The following is a 22409-nucleotide window of genomic DNA, read 5'->3' on the forward strand; positions in this document are numbered from 1 at the left end:
GTTTGTTGTTTCTCTGTAATACTACAAGCCACCTAGCAATTTTATGAAATTGGCTTTAGCTAGCCCAGATAGATTTCCAATCTCCCAACATCATAATTACCTACCAAGAAGCCATTTCAGGCTATCAATTAAGTTAGAGTAGCTTGTCTAACTATCGTAGCTGGCATGCCTGCTGGCAAGGTTGATAGACTTTACAAAAGCAAGCAATTACGAAATGTACTGAATAAGACTTACATTCCTTTCAATATTTTACCCAGATCTTAGCAGAGATGCAGAGAAGTATTTTGTTTCTTAAAAAAAAAACTGTCAGGAAGATAGACAGCTCAAGAACTATGCTTAGATATGGAGAAAAATAAACAGATTTTTTACACATAGATTTAAGTATCATGATTATGGCATACTTTGTGCCCCCTTAGGATTTTGGGGTGGAACCCTGACTGGGTTCCTGTGTGTGTGTGTGTGTGTGTGTGTGTGTGTGTGTGTGTGTGTGTGTGTGTGTGTGTGTGTGTGTGTGTGTGTGTGTGTGTGTGTGTGTGTGTGTGTGTGTGTGTGTGTTGGAGTGGAATAACCTCTTGAAATGCAATCCAAGTCATTCCGCAGCCCTCACCTAATGCACCAGGCCTTGAGTGATTTTGCTGAGTTTTACTATCCCGCATTGTTTTTATTAGCTATTGCACACGCTTGATATTTTACAGTTTGATGGCCAGTGATCGTTATCATTATCAGGGTCAGTTACAATACCGATCAACTGCGCTGCCTCCACGTTACGCTTCATTTGGCTTAGCCGCTCCCACTTTACAAACCATCTTCCATCGTTTTCAAAAATGAAGTTATATGGGAGGTGTGTAACCTAGATCCCATATTGACTTTGAAACCCAGAGCCCAGCGCATTTTGCTTTGATTGTAGATGGAGACCTCATTTGAGGCAGTCTGGATGTGTTGATTTTGATTTAAAAAAAGGCCATCCTGGGCAACGACTGTCCAAATTCACTATGGGCGTGTAATCGCTGGCCAGGGGAACCAACCAACCAATATGCAGACAGATATATCTCCCTACGCTGTTGCTCTCCTCCTCCAACTCCAAGAGTGGTGAACTGGATAGCGCTGCCTCCTAATCAGCGTTAAACTCAATGCACAGTCATTTGGATCAGTGAGGGAGGGTTAAGAGAGGGAGGGAGGGTAAGAAAGGGAGCAGATGGAGGGAGCTGAAGCAGAGCGATTTAACAGCAGCCTGGGGAAATAGATTAAGGCGAGGTTGCAGTGAGGACAGGTCGGAGTATATTAAACAGTGGCACATTTCCACCTGGAGTTAAGGCGGAGGTCGCGGGGAGTAATGGTAACATGCCATTTGGAAGCACGCTGCAGTGCTACTGGTTAGCTTTATTTCCTTTCAATGTTTTTTGTATCTTTGTTTTTTTGTGGAGAGATGCTTAATGACTTAGGTGATGTTGATTTTTTTTTTACACATTTATCGAGACATTGCCCAAACTGAGTATCATTTGTTGATAAATCACCTGGCTATGTGGGTCTGAAGCCCCTGCCTGAAGTCTAGAAATGGGAAAAAGATGAACACAGTCCAGATAGGGTATATGGCAAACTAGCGATTGTCCTTTTGAATCCAGCTCGAAATCGCAGCATATCTTATCATGTGAGGATCACATTTTGCATTAATTAACACCAAAACCCCACCCAATATAACTTTAACACCTTCCCCACCCAGTATGTCTCTCATAGCCCCACTTCGGCATCCCCCTTTCTCCCAGTGAGCAGAGGGCCACCTGGTGGCTTCTTCGTGGTATTGCACTTCCACAACACCCATATAGTAGAACTAGGAGTCTGAGAGTCTGTGTTGCAGGGCAGTAAAGGAGGAGGTTGCGCCAGTGAGTAGCTGTCTTCTCCATTTACTGTCTATAAGGATGACTGCTCTCCATTTCACTGGGGAGATATGAAAATGCAATTATCTTTATAGGTGCTGGTCAATACAGGCCATGACTGCTACATGATGGTTAATCAGGGCACCCGGCATAGTAGGTTAGTGAGACGAATTACCTATATCTACAGAGCCCCTGATTAGACAGACAAGCCCCCAGCAATATCTAGTAAAAGTTTAATTGAACAGCTATGTGTTGGAAGTAATTTATTGAAGAGGATAGACATTGAGTGAGGAAGGAGCAAGGGGGCGAGGGGGTGAAGGAGGAAGGGAATCGTGCATGGGAGTAGAAAGGGGAGGTATGGTTGACAGAACAGTGTGAACATAATGAGAGATGGTGCGTGAGAGAAAAGGATGAAAAGAGGGTTCCTTTGGAGAACAGAACTGGCCCACTCACAGCAGCAACAGCAGCATGAGGCATCACTGTTTAGAAGCTCTGGGTTTGCGTTGGGAAGCCGTGTGCTCGCCGATCCCCACTGTTATCATCTTGTGTAATCGTTCAATCAATTGGTGGGAGTTGTTTTTCTCTTTTAGTTGTAATTTTTGTACCGGACGTTTAAGATGTATGTGGGGCCTTCCAAAAACAAGCTGACCCAAATCGAGGGATTGTCCCTTTTGTCCTCTTGTTTCCTTACTCTGTCAGTACATCCCCGGTCTCCTGTATTCAATGAGCATTGGATATAATCTGATATTTCGTTGATCTTTAGAAGTGCTCAAAAATGACATTTATCTCGCCATCAAATTAATATGGCGCTAATGTTTATTTTCTGTTGGCAAGAGGGGTCGAGAGATGAGACACCGCATCAAGACGGATGGAGAAGCTCTCTGAACCGCATAACAATAATAGAATTCTCCCCGGCACTTAATCTCACACTGCTTCCTGTGTAATCGTCAAGGCTCCCCCGCCCTGAAAATCATTTTAGCTTGTCAAGTGTATTGGTATTCAGATTCCTCACAGAGAGTAACCGAGTATCCAATCACAATGTGACAACTTGTTTTGTTCTGGCAGCATTCATATATGTGCAAATCTCTCTCTCTCTCTCTCTCTCTCTCTCTCTCTCTCTCTCTCTCTCTCTCTCTCTCTCTCTCTCTCTCTCTCGTGAACTCTGAAAATTTCAGCAACTTGGTTTCAGAGAAGCCCTGATTTTCTTGTTCTCTGCGTCTGTTGGCAGCGCTCAGTTCCACTTGCCTTATCAAATAAATTGGAGAGCGGCTTTTTCCCGATTGCCTCCACAGAAAGGTTCTGGCTCACCCGAGGGTCTTCTGCTCATGGCTCCGGCTGATGGGAAAACTACTTAGAATAATTGTTTTCCAGGAGGACGGATTCCCAGCCACCGTTGTCCCTACGACCGTCATGCAGTGCCTGTGTGTGTGTATCTGTGGTTTGTGTGTGTGTGTGCATAAGTGTTTGTGTGTGCAGATAGCTGCATGCATCAGTGCCGTCAGGGTGTGTGTTTGTGTGCCTGAGTGTGTGCACCTGCATGTCTGTGGTTTGTGTGTGTGTGCGTATGTGTGTGTGCAGATGGCTGCATTTGCATCAGTGCCATCAGGGCACAGATAATGGAGTCTCCACTTGAGGGAAACACATCAGCCCACCTCACTACTTAAAGATAAGACAGGAGCCGTACCTGCTCTCTCAACCCCTCCTCCCTCCCAGGCAGCCTCTGCTTTGGGTACTGTAATTGCATTTCATTGTAAGTAGTCAGGAGCCATATTTGACTTGTCGTGATTGTTATGAGGCAGCTCTACATCTTCTCTGTTTTGGTTTTCTACACATTTTCTCATTGCCTATTTGGTCTGTGGAAACTACTTAACCCTGCCATGACCGCTAGATGAGTCAAAACAAGGGGCCAGCTGTAAAGCTGATCAAATTAAGTGCAAGCTTTTATCAGCTCAAATAATCAGGATAACTTAAAAGTTGTTTTGCATTTTGAGATTGGTCGTTGGATAGTTACGAATACAAACATGATCGTCATTATTCGGTTACCCTTTCCTGCTTTTGTCAAAACAGTTTTTCTCTTTTTCGGCTCCTTTTACCCTCGCCGCAGATTAATACACTTTACGCACGCTCATGTGGAGCCCTATCAGATCGACAGTTATACGCTCCTATACTCTGCATCTTCGAAGAGCCCCAAGAAAACATATTATACGTGCCTTTGGTCCATTTCTCCTCAGATGATTGGTCAGATTAGTGTAAATCCTGACTGTCGGGTCATCCCTCGCTGTCCACGTCCCTTATCGTCTATTGTTTTAGCGAGAGATTACTGAAGATACTGATAATTCCCGACCCGTGGCGGCTGCCCCTTCACGTGGCCTAGGCTGGCCACTCGGTTTACCGTCAGAGGAGCGAGCGTCAGCAGTGTGACAAGTGCATCCAATCTTTTTGGGGTGCCAGGCATCTCTTTGCAAAGCGAACATCTGTCCTGATGGCTGCCCGCTGCCAATTATGGCAGAATGTCCACATGGCTAGAGAGGGAGGTTGACACAGCCTCGTATTGATGTTCCTCTCATATTCCCACAATAATGAGCAGGAGGCATGTGCTGCTCCCCCGAGGCGATGCAAAAACTTAGGTCTCTCTCTTGCTCTCTCTATCTCTTTAGTCAACTTTGTGCCTGATGAGACTTTACTTTTGATATAATGTACAGGTATGAGGGATATCAGAAAGGACTATGGTCAACATTGTATTTTATGCCGAACAGTGAGTCTCAAGGTCCGGCATACACAATATCTGAGATCACAATACAATAAATAACTACTCATGAACTACTTGTGGACCTTCAATGAACCCCTGTTGAATGGTGCCTTTGTGTAAAAGGTTATTTACTAGTCTCTTGTGCTATTTTCTACAGCAGTTCACTAGCAGCGCACCTTGTAAACATAATCCATGGTTGTGGCAGTTTTTAAATAATAGCTCTGTCAGTGCAATTCATGGCTTATGTGGAGTGGCACCGGAATATGTTTGAGCCTCACATTACATCAAACTGGGACTCCCGAGTGGCGCAGCGGTCTAAGGCACTGCATCTCAAGTGCAAGAGGCATCACTACAGTCCCTGGTTTGAATCCAGGCTGTATCGCATCCTGCTGTGATTGGGAGTCCCATAGGGCGGCGCACAATTGGCCCAGCATCGTCCGGGTTTGGCTGGGGAAGGCCGTCATTGTAAATAAGAATTTGTTCTTAACTGACTTACCTAGTTAAATAACATTTTTAAAAAGCTGCCAATTCAAGGGTGCAAAGTCCTGGAAATAATAAGGTTTCGCAAGCTTCCTTAAACATATCATGGCGAGCTGTTATGTCACGGATTGAATCACGTCACGTGTAATGGGCACTGCATCAAGCACAGGGCCAAGGACAAGCATACATTGATAGCCAAATAGTATATTGTCATGGAATGGGAATTTGTTTTGACTGCAGAACTCCAAGTGGAGAAGTTGTCTGTAACATGGCCTATCAGAGAAACAAATGGAGCTTCAGTCGACAGATGAGTGGAAAAAGGCTTTGCTGACCAGATTTAGTTGTTGAAGAGGCCCTGTTTTTACAGTAGAGCAAAAGGGAGTGCAGATTATGCCTTTAAGACGTTCTAGTGCTGACATTTTAGTTCCTATTTATTAACTTTTTTGCCTGCATTTGCTCATCGAGGTCTGCCGAGGGTACCGACGTGAAAGCCCAACGTTGGCCTCCCAACGGTGGCAAATCACTTTATCTGTGAGCTGTTGTCACCGCCAAAATGGTCAAATGTTTGTTTTTGTCACTCCCCACCACAACATGCTACCTCTAGCAACTGCCAAAAAACTGATGTGCAATCTGTGAGTGGTCTCTAAACAAAGGATTTGTTGTGAATGCTGGATAATTTCACACACAGGAGAGTTGTGTCTGGGAGAGCCTGAAAACGGGGAAGGAAAGTGAGGGAAGAGGCAGATATGGCTGGATTGGGCACTAGACTCGAACCTAAAGAACAATCAACATTAATATTTTAGTTTCCAGTTAAAACCTTCTCTTTGCTGTAATTTGACTTGTGTAAATGTGAAGAATAAACATAGTGTAACGGGCTATCTGGATTAATACTGCCTATAAGCCATGGATTCAGATGGCTGGAAACCACATTAACAACCAAGTCTTGGTGTTGACTCCTTGCCAACTTTGAACAGTTAGAGTCCCACTGTGTTCTGTCTTGTTTACCGGGAGGTGGTCTGCTCATCATAGCTTGGTACTGAAGGTGACACTTGGAGCTGGGCTAGATCTTTAGAGCCGTCTTCTTTCATCTGAACCAAACCAATCCAACTCTGTTTGTGGGTTTACTGTTTGGAAAGGGCACACTCCAGGTGTGCACCGTTCCTCCACACAGATTCACTCCCTAGGGAAAGATGCGTGCGATAACTGCGTACAGAGATTCAAATCTTGCCTTGCACCTTCAGAGATTTACCATTTGAAAATGAAGGTGTTTTTTCAGAGGGCGGGCAGCAGCGTAGAGCGGGAGATAAGAGTAAACCTAGGCCTCATTGAAAAACAGGGAGCTGCAGCCTCTCTTGGTCATGGTCCAGTCATCAGTTGAGTGCAGAGGGAGCAGACAGTTCAAAGGCAAAGGGAGGGGGTGTAGAGGGAGCAGGAAGTTCAAAGGCAAAGGGAGGGAGTTCAAAGGCAAAGGGAGGGAGTGCAAAGGGAGCAGGCAGTTCAAAGGGAGGGAGCGTTTGAAACCAGTTGGGGGTTAAGCCGGCAGAAAGATTCACCCCCTCAATGAATTTGCTGTCACCCTTTTTAAGTGTTTGGTCAGGCTTGGGGTGGCAGGTAGCCTAGTGGTTAGAGCGTTGGGCCAGTAACTGAAAGGTTGCTAGATCAAATCCCCAAGGTAACAATCTGTCATTCTGCCCCTGAACAAGGGGCTGTCATTGAAAATAAGGATTTGTTCTTAACTGACTTGCCTAGTTAAATAAAATAAAATGTATATATGATTACAAGAGCCTGGAGAAATATGGTCAGAATTCTGATGTATAGGTCGCAGAACAACCTGCCAGGCATACTGCTGACTCTCATCCTCCCCAAGTTGCACAAATGGGAAGGAGTTTGCTGTTTTGACAAGCCTTAACATCATCATGTTATGTTAATTAGTTACCATCAAACCTCTGCAAAACACACAATTTGGTTCACAGCTGTGTCTTCCACTGCACTGCAACAAAGATATGAGTCAATTCTGTATCAGATGTGAACATTTCCAGTTGCAGGTTTTTGATTTGCGATCCCCTCTGATATCTCCTTGGCTCGAACATTCTAATTTTCCCAGCATGCCCCTCTTAAGAACATATCCCTGCCAGCCAGGTTTTCTTCCTTCTCTTTTCCTCCGGCTCTTCAGCTGCAAGGCTCTGTACTGACTGTCAAACCTCAAAGATGTTTACTTGGAGTGATAAACAAGATAGATATTGGGAGTGCTCGAGATGATTGTTGAGATTGCTGTTGATGATCCAGAGGCAAGGAGCACCTGTCACTCAATATAGTTGCTTTCCGTTTCATAGAGCCATCGCTGGATTGTTGTGTTTGAAGGTGTTAACCACACTCTTTGACAATCTGAGAAATGTATTTAAGACTAGATGGATAAAGAGCTATGCACCAATCCACGTTAGCTAAATGTGCTAAACAAGATGATTCTCCATAGGTTACATACAAGGTTACATACAACAGTTAATTAAAACACATTGAGGGTTAAAGAGAAGTCCTTTCTTAAATGCTCTTTCAGAGTTTGTGTTTGCACTCAATACATTTTAGCTATATGGCCTTGAAGGATTAGGAGCATTTAGAGCTAACTGCTCTTGTTTAGCAGTCATCCACTTCAGCGCAGTGCTTAATAGAAGTTGCCATGGCAGACGGCATCTGTGTGGAATTAATAAATAATAGTAGTGTCTTAGCCGAAGTAGTTCACACAGGCTCCTCCATTTTCCTCTATCAGAGCTACAAAGCTGGCGAGAGTATTACAGAATCAGTGCTTATTACTAGTCACAGCTGAACCTTTCTGATTTGCTACGCTCACTCATTACTCGGCTTTGTGCGAGTGCTAGGGCAAGCTCAATTCACATTCCTCATACCCTCTCATTTATATGGGGGAATTAATCAGAGTCACTGAAATGGATCATAGTCTTAAAAACCGTTGTGCAGTACAATATTTAGGCTCTCTCAAAAGATTACGGAACAAAAGAATATGGAGTGGATTTGTATCATTTTCCTGATACTTAATATACAGTTGGCTGATTGAGAAATACTCTCAAGTGCAATAGCCTTTGTCTTTAGATAAGATATATCACCATATTGTCCATATACATCAGCGGTCACCAACCTTTTCGGAGTCGAGGTCACTTTCGGAGTCAAAAAGCAAGCGGAGATCTACCGCTCAGATTATTGTTTTTAACATGACTTAAAAAATGTAAGCCTATGCAACATTAACCTAATAAAAATAGTTCTGTAGGAATTATGTTTGTGCAGTAAGCCTAACCTGATGGTGAAACTTGAGTCGCACCAGGTTTTTTATGCCTAATGCACAAATTCATGTTGTTCCTATGACCAGAGATGGTGAAATATTCCTCTATATAAAAATAGACACAACAAGCTGCTAATAATAAAAATTCATGCCTACTGATATATTCATTGTAGCTGCAGTGCTGGTTGTAGCGCGAGTGGGAGTAGGGAGAAGCACGTTTTATGTTTTGCAAAAGTGTTGAATAAAAACAGTGTTGGCAGTGCTGAATAAAAACATGAACTCGCTCTTTGCTGTATTGTTTGACAATCTCTCTCTGGTTATGGTTTAAAAGTTATGAAATCTCATGTAGGCTAGTATCAAACTTTTCTGTGGGGTTGTGGAAGCTGTAGGCTCAGTGATTTAAGCTATCCGATTGGCCAGTGCAGTAGGCGCACTTGATTTAGCTTGATTCAGCTCCCTTCAGACAAATGGTTCAAAATGGGAAAACTTTGCCTACCCGGTATGCAGGGCTTCTGAATCAAGTGCATCTACCTCCAACAGCACAAGGAGCACAAGGCTTTATCGTTGACTATTCAACAGAAATGTTTAGTGATTGACTAGGAATGCCGCGATCGACCGGTTGGTGACAACTGATCTACATTAACTTTCGATGATTGATCTTTTGAAATTGTATTTGCCCCAATGTAATACAGTGCACATGATGGAACTATAGTATAAAAACAAACCGACAACCTCTGACCTCGCAGATAAATCATGAACTGTTCATAAAGTTGATTTATTCCTTTTATCTGTCGATTACAGGGTCAAGGCGAAGAAAGGGGTGAATCTTCTGCAAACCAAGTCAAAGAATGCCCAGTGGACTGTGGACTGGGAGGTGCAGTCCGGGGCAAAGCATTCCATCACCACCATCAACGTGAACAAGAACAAAGGAGTACAAGCCGGGTAAGTCAACAGCCTTAGGACTAAACACAAAACATCTAACTTAAACACCACAGAGTGAGTGAGGTGGTCGTGCCCAGCACACCGGTAAAAACTTTAAGATGGTTTGTTCATTGAAAGATGATACGAGACATCTTCAAAACGTCCTATTTACAATAGACCTATTTGCAATATACTGTAGATATGGATCCAGTTTAGGGTAGCTGTCCAAAAACCTTTGGATATGCTCTGTTAAATAAATTGCTTAAATGCAAAGCCATAAAAATATATTTAGATAAGGTATAATACGCATAAAAGATATGCTTACACCAATGATTTAAAAAATGTTCCCTGCTTGGCAGAAAGCTGATTGGTGGACCACTAAATTAAACTGTAGTTTTCAAATGCATGCTTTTTACAGCTTGATTATCAACTTCAGTGATGGATCCATTTTATGTGTAGACAAAACCAATAGAAAAATGCCAAAATGATATATACAGTTTAACTTTAATATGTTGCTGCATTACAGTGCCATGGAGATGGGATTCTGTCATTGCCAAAAATGGCAGCAATATCTTTGCCTGTCACTGGGCAAAGGTACCCATGATTATATCAAATTTTATTTGTCACATGCACCGAATACAACAGGTGTAGGTAGACCTTACCATGAAATTCTTACTTACAAGCCCTTAACCAACAATGCAGTTTTAAGAAAATAGAGTTAAGAAAATATTTACTAAATAATCTAAAGTATAAAAAAAGGATATGGGGGTACCGGTATCGAGTCAATGTGCAGGGGTACAGGTTAGTCGAGGTAATTTGTACATGTAGGTAGGGGTAAAGTGACTATGCATAGATATTAAACAGCGAGTAGAAGCAGTGTAAAAACAAAGGGGGGGGGGGTCAATGCAAATAGGGCTTGGGGCTTGGGGAAGAAGCTGTTAAGGAGCCTTTTGGACCCAGACTTGGTGCTCCGTTACCGCTTGCCGTGCAGTAGCAAAGGGAATTGTTTATGACTTGGGTGACTGGAGTCTGACAATTTTTTGGGCCTTCCTATGGCACCGCCTAGTATATAGGTCCTGGATGGTAGGAAGCTTGGCCCCAGTGATGAACTACCTTCTGTAGCGCCTTACGGTCTGATGCCGAGCAGTTGCCATACTAGGCGGTGATGCAACCGGTCACGATGCTCTCAATGGTGCAGCTGTAGTACTTTTTGAGGATCTGGGTAACCATGCCAAATCTTTTCAGCCCCCTGAGGGGGAAAAATCGTTGTTGTGCCCTCTTCGTGACTTTCTTGCTGTGTTTGGACAATGATAGTGTTGTGTCTGGACTATCATTAAATGTGATGACTGTTATTTTATCAAATCAATTCTCTATGTGTAATTATTATTACGTGATTAAACTAATCATGTAAACTTTAATTAACTTGGAAGGCACCACGGGAAAATGTTTATGGAGTCTCTATTTCCCGAATCGACTCTTCAGAAATTGTCATATCTTATCGATTAGTCTTCTATTAATGTATCGTTATTACCTTATCAGTTCTCATTACTGAACGTCACAAATCCTTGGATATCTGCACGAACCCTAGCCTAAATGATGAATCGGCAATGTACAAATTGGCTTAATTATTTATTTACTAACTAAATAATCACAGAAATACATAACAAACAAACAGTAGATATTGGTTACTAACACAATGCATTGATAAGTCCCTAGTGGGCTAAACCGGTATGACTGCTTGCTAGACAATTGAAAGGGGTAGAGCTAGAAAAGAGCGGGAGAGACAAAATGGATTGACAAGTCACAGTTGATAAGTACAGTTGATGTCGGAGGTTTAGATACACTTAGGTTGTAGTCATTAAAACTCGTTTTTCAACCACTCCACACATTTCTTGTTAACAAACTATAGTTTTGGCAAGTCGGTTAGGACATCTACTTTGTGCATGACACAAGTAATTTTTCCAACAATTGTTTACAGACAGATTATTTCACTTATAATTCACTGTATCACAATTCCAGTGGGTCAGAGGTTTACATACACTAAGTTGACTGTGCCTTTAAACAGCTTGGAACATTCCAGGAAATAGTACGCAAGTATAAACACCATGGGACCACGCAGCTCTCATACCGCTCAGGAAGGAGACACATTCTATCTCCTAGAGATGAACGTACTTTGGTGCGAAAAGTGCAAATCAATCCCAGAACAACAGCAAAGAACCTTGTGAAGATGCTGGAGGAAACACGTACCAAAGTATCTATATCCACAGTAAAACGAGTCCTATATCAACATAACCTGAAAGGCCGCTCAGCAAGGAAGAAGCCACTGCTCCAAAACCACCATAAAAAAAGCCAGACTACGGTTTGCAACTGCACATGGGGACAAAGATCGTACTTTTTGGAGAAATGTCCTCTGGTCTGATGAAACAAAAATAGAACAGTTTGGCCATAATGACCATCGTTATGTTTGGAGGAAAAAGGGGGATGCTTGCAAGCCGAAGAACACCATCCCAACCGTGAAGCACGGGGGTGGCAGCATCATGTTTTGGGTTGTGCTTTGCTGCAGGAGGGACTGGTGCACTTCACAAAATAGATGGCATCATGAAGATTGAAAATTAGGTGGACATATTGAAGCATCACCTCAAGACATCAATCTGGAAGTTAAAGCTTGGTCGCAAATGGGTCTTCCAAGTGGACAATGACCCCAAGCATACTTCCATAGTTGTGGCAAAATGGCTTAAGGACAACAAAGTCAAGGTATTGGAGTTGCCATCACAAAGCCCTGACCTCAAACCTATAGAAAATTTGTGGGCAGAACTGAAAACGAGTGTGCGAGCAAGGATGCCTACAAACCTGACTCAGTTACTCCAGCTCTGTCAGGAGGAATGGGCCAAAATTCACCCAACTTATTGTGGGAAGCTTGTGGAAGGCTATCCGAAATGTTTGACCAAGTTAAACAATTTAAAGGCAATGCTACCAAATACTAATTGAGTGTATGTGAACTTCTGACCCACTGGGAATGTAATGAAAGAAATAAAAGCTGAAATAAATCATTCTCTCTACTATTATTCTGATATTTCACATTCTTAAAATGAATTGGTGATCCTAACTGACCTAAGACAGGGCATTTTTACTCTGATTAAATGTCAGGAATTGTGAAAAACCTTAGCCAAATACATTTAAACTTCCAAATTCAACTGTATATTCATTGAAATGCTAATCCTTTGCACATGAATGGCCACTCATTCGAGAATAAATGCAATGTATATATTTGCGCCCGTATGTCGTTGTTGTCTTCTCTGTGAGAATAGCCGGCCCATCTGCTGGAGAGTCAGTTCATCAGAGTCTCTGTTTAACTTCCCCAGAGGTCATAATGTCTTTTGTAGTTGTTGCTTTCTCTCAGCGGCTCTGGATAGTGTCTGTTGTAATGGATACGTCAGGCATACAGATGGTTGTTGCATAGAATAGATGCTTCGATGGTTGTTCTCGTACTAGACTTTCGTAATTTCCAGCTGCAGACTAGTAATTATACGTCTAGGATTTGCTCTTGTAATGTAGTGATTGATTAGTCTCAGAGTTTAACCATTTCCAGCCGTGTAGCCAAAACTACAGCTATATGGTCTTTGATGCTACATTTCAACATGTAGCGTCAGCTCCATATTTTCTGGTCTAATGGCCTATAGAATTGTAGCCATTCCAACATGGGGACTCTGTCCCGGCATTCTCTGACTTCATGTACATTTTGTAGGAAGTGGTTTTACACACTTCTGAGAAAAGGGCAGTCCATGATGCCGACATAATGTCTATGCTGACGTGGGTGTGGCCATTGGTTTGGTTAACTTCATATGAAAACCCATGTTTTCTCATTCAGAAGGTTAACATCACATTACATCTTTTCACAAATAGTTCCATGTTTAATCACATACGTTTCACAATATTTAGATGTGAACCCCATAATTAAGAAGTGTACACAACCAAAGACACAGTAATGAATGTTTCCTGTCTTTCATGAGATCACCAAATGAAACACACTCGTCATGACTGTCCCTTAAGTGTCCAAGGACCACACCCACATTCTCAAAAATAGAAATATTGTTTAATTTTTCAAACCTTTGACGTCCAAGTGTCTCTCTGTGTTCCACAGTTTACATTCCAAACTCGAACACTACAGAGCATAGGGGCAGCGTATTTGATGACCGACCATAAGCGTATTTGATGACCGACCATAAAACAGCCGACTTCCCGCTCTCCCCCTCCAAGAGAGAGAGAGCACGCTGTAGAGCAGACCCACTGTAACCTGATCCTTCAGATCATCACAGGGGAGTTATGACAATATTTTGTTGGTGATGTGGACACCAAGGTCTTGAAACTCTCGACCCGCTCCACTACAGCCCTGTTGATGCGAATGGGGGTGTGTTCAGCACTCCTTTTCCTGTAGTCCACGATCATCTCCTTTGTCTTGCTCACGTTGAGGGAGGTTGTTGTTCTGGCACCACACTGCCAGGTCTCTGACCTCCTCCCTATAGGCTGTCTCATCGTTGTTGGTGATCAGGCCTACCACCATTGTGTTGTCAGCAAATTTAATGATTGTGTTGGAGTCGTGCTTTGCCACACAGTTGTGGGAAATCGGGAGTACAGGAGGGGACTAAGCACACACCCATGAGGGGCCCCTGTGTTGAGGATCAGCATGGCAGATGTGGTGTTGCCTACCCTTACCACCTGGGGACGGCCCGTCAGGATGTCCAGGATCCAGTTGCAGAGGGAGGTGTTTAGTCCCATGGTCCTTAGCTTAGTGATGAGCTTTGTGGGCACTATGGTGTTGAACACTGAGCTGTAATCAATTAACACCATTCTCACATAGGTGTTCCTTTTGTCCGGGTGTGAAAGGGCAGTGTCGAGTGTGATTGAGATTGCGTCATCTGTGGATCTGTTGGGGCTGTATGTGAATTGGAGTGGGTCTAGGGTTTCTGTGATAATGGTGTTGATGTGAGCCATGACCAGCCTTTCAAAGCATTTAATTTGTCACTAATGTGTTTTGCCTACATTTTAGAGCCAGGTAGCAGTCTCTGAGGATAAATAGCAGGCATATTCCTATTTTCATTTGATTTGGCCTTCTAGCTGTTAAAAGTAAATAAAAACGATAGAATCAGGCCCACTTTATCAAGCTAAGTGCAATAACATTAATGCTGGGACCTGTTGGAAAGCACATTTACCTGTGATATAGTTCTGTCTTTTTGTGCCGACATTGGTATATATTTGAGATAATGGACCATGCTGGGCTGCTTTATAAATTTGCCCACAATAGTAGTATGAGTAGATCCATGCAAAAGATGGTCCTAGTTATATTAACACATTAAGCCTAATAGGTTTAAAGCCTTCATTTGACATGGTTTGGAATAACATCTACACCAATAATTGATCATCATTTCATCTTCAATCATAAAGCTTGATCAATCTTCTGGGCGAAGGCGGCGCTTCGGGGCATTTAGCGTTTGCTGATAGAGGAAAACATTACTTTCTTCCATAGCCTGATTACATGTTTGTTATACAAGAAACTAAGAATAGTGACTGCTTTTAATGTCGACCATGTGATGCTCTGTGTTAAGGATGTCGTTGTTGTTATGACAGCATGCTGTCATTATGTGTTCGTCATAAGTGTAATGCAAAGAATATGTAACGAGTGACATTTGTGAGGGTCGTAGAGCAAAATGGAGAATTCTATCGTGTTCATGAGAATCTCCCCTTTCCACATTGGGGTCCCATTTGTTTGGAGCCAGAAGTTGGCACATTGACGGTACTGACTTCAGACGAGTCTCCTGACACTTGTGGCTTTCTTTTCCACGTTTCATCGCAGATGCAGAAGTACTAGGTGTATTGAGACGGATCCAATGCAAAATATCTCTAGCTTAAACTGACAGATTTTGATGGGGATTTTTTGTTATGTAACTAAGATTGACGCAAAAATGTGTCAATCGACTCTAGGGGGTTAACACCAAATTCATAAACATGTACCTCATGGACTTCTGATAGGTGCACACACCGGGGATCGAACCAGGGTCTGTAGTGACGCCTCTAGCACTGAGATGCAATGCCTGGTTCGATTCCAGGCTGTATCACAACCGGCCGTGATTGGGAGAACCAGAGGACGGCGCACATTTGGCCCAGCGTCGTCCGGGTTAGGGTTTGGCTGAGGTAGGCTGTCATTGTAAGTAAGAATTTGTTCTTAACTGACTTCCCTAGTTAAATAAGAATAAATAAACACCAGTATCTCACTTGTCTTTTTTTCAAAGATCGTTACGCATCCGACCACTGAGTATAAATAATGTTTCAACACTTGTGTTTGGTTGATCTGCAAGTCATCACAAAATAGTCTGAAGGGGACAAGGTTGGCTCTTTTGAATGTGGTGACACCTTTGATCCAATTAACATTCTTTGTTGTTTGGCCTTATTTTGCCACCCAAAGTTTCTCTTTGGATTGCTGCTTAATCATCCCTGAAGTTATTCTAAGCACAGGCCCATTTCCACTTAGCCCCAGCACACCACTGCTTAATGCTTTATTGTTGTCTGGATCCTCCCTCACCTCTTGTTATGCATTGTACTAGGCTATCGATTTTTGCAAATGGCTTCCTAATTATGGCAGTATTCATTTTGTAAATGCAGTGTCCTACCATATCCCCGTGGGGACGAAAGGAAAATCAGATTTGATGGAAATTGATTCTCGGTTAACACATTGAATAATTCAATTTTAAACAAAGGGTAAAGCAATCAACAGGGTCGAGTTGGCATGCTCTCACGGATGTTGCTCTTGACTTATAATTGTCACTATTGATTCAAAGGAACAATTGTGGAGAGGCACTCTTTCAAACTAATCAAACTCAAATCAAATCAAATGTTATTTGTCACATGCGCCGAATACAACCTTAGAGTGAAATGCTTACTTTCATGTCTTAACCAACAATGCAGTTTTAAATAAAATACAAAAAAGTAAGAGATAAGAATAATAAATCATTAAAGAGCAGCAGTAAATGACAATAGCGGGTTATATAGGTACAGAGTCGATGTGCGGGGCCACCGGTGGCGAGGTAATTTGAGGTAAGGTTATTTAAGTGACTATGCATAGAAAATAACAGAGAGTAGCAACAGCTTAGAAGAGACGGGGGGGGGGGGGGGGCAATGTAAATTGTCTGGGTAGCCATTTGGAGGCCGAGCAGTTGCCATTACCAGGCAGTGATGCAACCTGTCAGGATGCTCTCGATGGTGCAGCTGTAAAACCTTTTGAGGATCTGAGGACCCATGACAAATCTTTTCAGTCTCCTGAGGGGGAATAGGTTTTGTCGTGCCCTCTTCACGACTGTCTTGGTGTGCTTGACAAAGTTAGTTTGTAGGTGATGTGGACGCCAAGGAACTTGAAGCTCTCAACCTGCTCCACTACAGCCCGGACGATGAGAATGGGGACGTGCTCGGTCCTCCATTTCCTGTAGTCCACAATCATCTCCTTTCTCTTGATCACGTTGAGGGAGAGGTTGTTGTCCTTGCACCACACACTCAGGTCTCCGACCTCCTCCCTATAGATTGTCTCATCGTTGTTGGTGATCAGGCCTACCACTGTTGTGTCATCGGCAAACTGAATGATTGTGCTGGAGTCGTGCCTGGCCGTGCAGTCATGAGTGAACAGGGAGTACAGGAGGAGACTGAGCACGCACCCCTGAGGGGCCCCCGTGTTGAGGATCAGCGTGGCGGATGTGTTGTTACCTACCCTTACCACCTGGGGGCGGCTCGTCAGGAAGTCCAGGATCCAGTTGCAGAGGGAGGTATTTTGTCCCAGGGTCCTTAGCTTAGTGATGAGCTTTGCGGGCCCTATGGTGTTCTACGCTGAGCTGTAGTCAATGAATAGCATTCTCACATAGGTGTTCGTTTTGTCCAGGTGTGAAAGAGCAGTGTGGAGTGCAATAGAGATTGCATCATCTCTGGATCTGTTGGGGCGGTATTCAAATTGGAGTGGGTCTAGAGTTTCTGGGATAATAGTGTTGATGTGAGCCATGACCAGCCTTTCAAAGCATTTCATGGCTACAGTTGTGAGTGCTACTGGTCGGTAGTCATTTAGGCAGGTTACCTTAGTGTTCTTTGGTACAGGTACTATGGTGGTCTGCTTGAAACATTTTGGTATTACAGACTCAGACAGGGAGAGGTTGAAGATTTCAGTGAAGACACTTGCTAGTTGGTCAGCGCATGCTCGGGAGTACATGTCCTGGTAATCCGTCTGGCCCTGCGGCCTTGTGAATGTTGACCTGTTTAAAGGTCTTACTCACACAGTCGTCCAGAACAGCTGATGCTCTCATGCATGTTCCAGTGTTACTTGCCTCGAAGCGAGCATAGAAGTTATTTAGCTCGTCTGGTAGGCTCGTGTCACTGGGCAGCTCTCGGCTGTGCTTCCCTTTGTAGTCTTTAATAGTTTGCAAGCCCGGCCACATCTGACAAGCGTCGGAGCTGGTGTAGTACGGTTCGGTCTTTGTCCTGTATTGACACTTTGCCTGTTTGATGGTTTGTCGGAGGGCATAGCGGGATTTCTTATACACTTCCGGGTTAGAGTCCCGCTCCTTGAAAGCAGCAGCTCTACCCTTTAGTTCAGTGCAAATGTTGCCTGTAATCCATTGTTTCTTGTTGGAATATGTACGTACAGTTACTGTGGTGACGACGTCGTCGATGCACTTATTGATGAAGCCAGTGACTGATGTGGTGTACTCCTCAATGCCATTGGAAGAATCCCAGAACATATTCCAGTCTGTGCTAGCAAAACATTCCTGTAGTTTAGCGTCTGCTTCATCTGACCACTTTTTTATAGACCGAGTCACTGGTGCTACCTGCATTCATTTTTGCTTGTAAGCAGGAATCAGGAGGATAGAATTATGGTCAGATTTGCCAAATGTTGGGCGAGCTTTGTATGCGTCACTGTGTGTGGAGTAAAGGTGGTCTAAAGTTTTTTTTCCCCTCTGGTTGCACATTTAACACGCTGATACAAATGAGGTAAAACGGTTTTGAGTTTCCCTGCATTAAAGTCCCTGGCCACTAGGAGCGACGCCTCTGGATGAGCGTTTTCCTGTTTGATTATGGTCGTATGCAGCTCATTGAGTGCGGTTTTAGTGCCAGCATCGGTCTGTAGTGGTGTGTAGACAGCTACGAAAAATACAGATGAAAACTCTCTAGGTAGATAGTGTGGTCTACAGCTTATCAAGATATACTTAGGTGAGCAAAACCTTGTAACTTCCTTAGATATCGTGCACCAGTTGTTGTTTACAAATATACATTGGCCACCGCCCCGTGTCTTACCATAGGCTGCTGTTCTATCCTGTAAAACATACAGTTTTTAATGTCCCATTGGTAGGCTATACGTGTTTTCAGTTCGTCCCATTTATGTTCCAGCGATTGAACGTTAGCTAACAGTACGGTTGGCAAAGGCAGATTAGCCACTCGTCGCCTGATCCTCACAAGGCACACCGATCTCAGTTTCTTTCTCCAGCAAATGATGGGGCTGAGGGCCTGTTTGGGTGTTTGGGGTATATCCTTCCCGTCCGACTCATTAAAGAATTCTTTGTCCAATTCGAGGTGAGAAGCTCTTTTCAGTCATAAGAGACTGTAGCAGCAACATAACGTACAAAATAAGTTACAAATAATGCAAAAAAAACAAACAAAATAGCACGGTTGGTTAAGAGCCAATAAAACGGCACCCATCCTCGCTAGCGCCATCTTGAATACATCTTTTGACTGCCACATTTGTCTTTGCCTAGTCTATTGGGATATGCAGTAGCGATTTTAGCATGTAAATGTTGGAGGGGCAAACCCACTACACAACACAACACTAAACAATACATTCATTGCACTATAACGGTGACAAACAGTTCCCACACACTGTTAGATCCTACATAAAGCCCCAACAGCAGAGTCCCAACAACAGCAGTCCCATCACCTTACCACTGCTACACCTGGCTATCAGCGGAGCCTTGTCTGGCAGCGAAACAGTTCATTCAGCCTCATTTACTTGCTTAAACAAATGTGGATTCTGCTGACAATTGAGATGTGCAAACAATGGCATAAGGGGACAATGAGCAGATAAGAGGCAATCCGTCATTTCGATTAAGACATTAATGAGCAAGCTAGGATAGACGTAGTCAATATAACTATTTGTTCAGCACTTTTGAAATGTACAGCGACAGAATTCAGAACATGGGTCGTTTTTACAGTATTCTCCCTGTACACCAAGTCAGAAGCGTAGGATAAATAAAGGGGGCTTATAAGCAGACAATGCAAGCTCTTACAATATTCAATGATTCCATTTCTCTAAAACAGGCTATAGGCTACATGTGCACCACCAAGTCAGAACAGTAGGCGAAATTAGGAGGGGAAATGGGACCAAATTATTAGGGTGAGGCACATGGGGTACTAACAGCTTACTACACAACATACACTTAGTATTACTTTCTTAGCTACAGTATACATATCTCCCTGGCATATTACGTCATTTATGCAGCAGCTTACAATACATTTTTGGACTAACCTTGTTGTGCTGTGTTCACTTGAACAGGAAGGTGGTGCGGCAGTCCTACGTGGGCAATTTTTTTAATCATACTTTGTCATCAAAGTCAGGCATTCTCTGGATTTATGGTGCTTTCAAGACAACTGGGAACTCGGGGAAAAACAAAGTTGAATCATGATGACGTCAGTGATCTTCAGGTCGGAGTTCTAGAAAGAGGCCTGAGTTCCTGACTTGAAATTCAGAGTTGGATGACCGTTCAAAATGTATTTTCCCAGTCGTCTTGAACTCACTGAAAACAGATTTCCCAGTTCTGAGTTTCCAGTTGTTTTGAGCGAGGCAGAAGTCATGCTGGATTGACACCATGGCCAATGTTGAATATTTATCCTTTTAAGCTTGGAAAAGAGATCTGTAAACCCAGACTTGGGACCACACACCCACTCTACTGAATAGCAGGGTAGTGATTGCTTTGCAGTGCTTGCAGTTGGCCAATGATTCCTTCTAAACCACTCATTGTTGAATTTGTCGACTTGATTCATGATGATGACTGCAAGCTTGCTAGCAAAGATGTTGAAAGTATGTTGACATGATCAGTCCAATCAAAGCTGCTGTATATATAACATGATTTGACTTCATTGTATCTGTGGCCAATGACCGTTTAGCCTTATTGGATGGGCACTTCTAATGTAACTCTATGGCAGCACCCAAGGGGCTTGAATTTTTCAAGCTCTACCCTTAGATTTGCTGGTGACATAGTGTCCCCATGAGTGACAGAACACTGAGCCAATCACGGCACAACTAGAGAACACAACTAGAGAATCCCTACGCTCCTTATATTCCGCTGACTGCCCCCCCCCCCCACCACCACAGAAAGCACTGAGCTAGGCTGAAACACCTGCATTTTGGAGCTGCCTTACTCAAGAAAACAAAAAAGAGACCATGATTTTTTTTTTTTTACATTGTTTGCAACCTGATATGTGACACTTATTATTGCTAAAATAAAATGCCAAACAGGCATCCCCCCAAGCTAGAAAAGTGTGTCTCAAAATACGTGGGGCTATGTAATATCCGTACAAACTCTTACAAGAAGAAAGAGAGCCTCGAAACTGTAGGCTAGTTGACGAATTTTAACCCAGGTCTGGGAGCTGAATATTCCCGGAGCGTAGGGTGAAGTGTTGAAGTGATAGCTCCAGCCACGGGACTTGTGTGAATCACTGTCTCAGCCCTTTAGCAATCCTCTGCTACAGAGCTGTGCTGTGATAGCTATAGTAGCAAGGCATATCTCTCCCCTTGGCGTGCTCAAGAAAATAAGACACAACCACAGTTTCTTGCAATTCAGTGGACACATCCAACATGGCTGATTTTAATTTACTCTAACCGAGAACCATGTGAGATACGGAACTCGGAAATGTTCTTGGTGTAGCCTAGAGGTCATTCAGGTTGTTTAATACTGATGGCCCACAATAATGCAGCTTATAAAGCTAACCAGGGCGCACGGAAAGGCCTTCCATTTGAAGAGGACACGTCACCCACACAACATATCCCTAAAGCGCATTTACTCAATTTCCACCCGTGTAACTCTCATTCCCCACTTGAACGATTCGGGTGTCTGGTTTTCTCAGTTCTAGTTGTCAAGTGTCGTTTCGCCAAGCTACCTGTTTCGCAAGGAGTGTCACGGATAAAGGAGTAGAATATTCTGTGTGTGATGTTGAGACAAACAGGCAGAACTTATTTAGGCTGTCAGCTCTCATCATGCTGTTTCCAGTAAGGCCCTTTATGAGGAGTGTGGTACTGCAGATAGGGACTTGGCTCCCCAATTTCATTACAATGCTGGCATTTTCCCTTTGAATCACAGACTTACCTTCTCTCTGCGGAGGGATGGTTAATTTCAGATCCAGGTCAAGGTTGGCTGTAATGGTCTTGTAAACCGGGAACCTACTGTAGGGCCTATACTGCTGCTCGGTGCAGAAGGTTGGTTTCGCAACTTGGAGCAATAGTAAAGGTGGTATATTAAACATATATATATATATATATATATATATATATATATATATATATATATACATATATAGTATATTGGTCTGCTGGTATTTTCATTCCACAGTTGATTCAATAGTTTTATATCATCTTACAAGAAGATAAATCATTTAAAAGCAGAATTTGTTGAATGTTTTAGTACATATTAAATGTATGGAATGAAACCGGGTGAAAAGTTAAATGGTAATCTTTGCCCAGGCGAAACTAACGCTTGTTCGAGTACACAGTATGTTTACTGTACATGTGGTTAATGTAATGGACGTTTGAAATGGAAGGAGGGAATGTTCACATCGTATATTTCACCACTCTACTGCACGTGTGCTAGCCATAACCTGCTGGTACTTATGCACATATATGGGCCAAGGTAATGATAATGGAAATGTCATGTGAAGGTTATGATGTTCATAGAAATGTCATGAACAGGTTTTGCCGTTTTATTGACTGAGTCACCGACACCCAATGAGACGGTTGTAATGTCTTGTCACGGGGCTCTTTTATAAAAGAACTGTCACATTTTGACCGTATAGTCTTTAT

General features: G+C 43.1%; 1 protein-coding gene across 2 annotated transcripts in view; it reads left to right on the forward strand.

The window, feature by feature from the left end:
- The window catches only part of LOC115148597 (transmembrane protein 132E), a 363759-nt gene that overhangs the window by 293950 nt on the left and 47400 nt on the right, over nucleotides 1-22409 (forward strand). For both annotated transcript variants that reach the window (XM_029690639.1, XM_029690638.1), the window contains exon 3: nucleotides 9194-9334. In XM_029690639.1, coding sequence (XP_029546499.1) covers nucleotides 9194-9334 — 141 coding nt within the window. The remainder of the gene's footprint in view (nucleotides 1-9193; nucleotides 9335-22409) is intronic.

This window comes from Salmo trutta, chromosome 15 (assembly GCF_901001165.1).
Source record: "Salmo trutta chromosome 15, fSalTru1.1, whole genome shotgun sequence".
NCBI lineage: Eukaryota > Metazoa > Chordata > Actinopteri > Salmoniformes > Salmonidae > Salmo > Salmo trutta.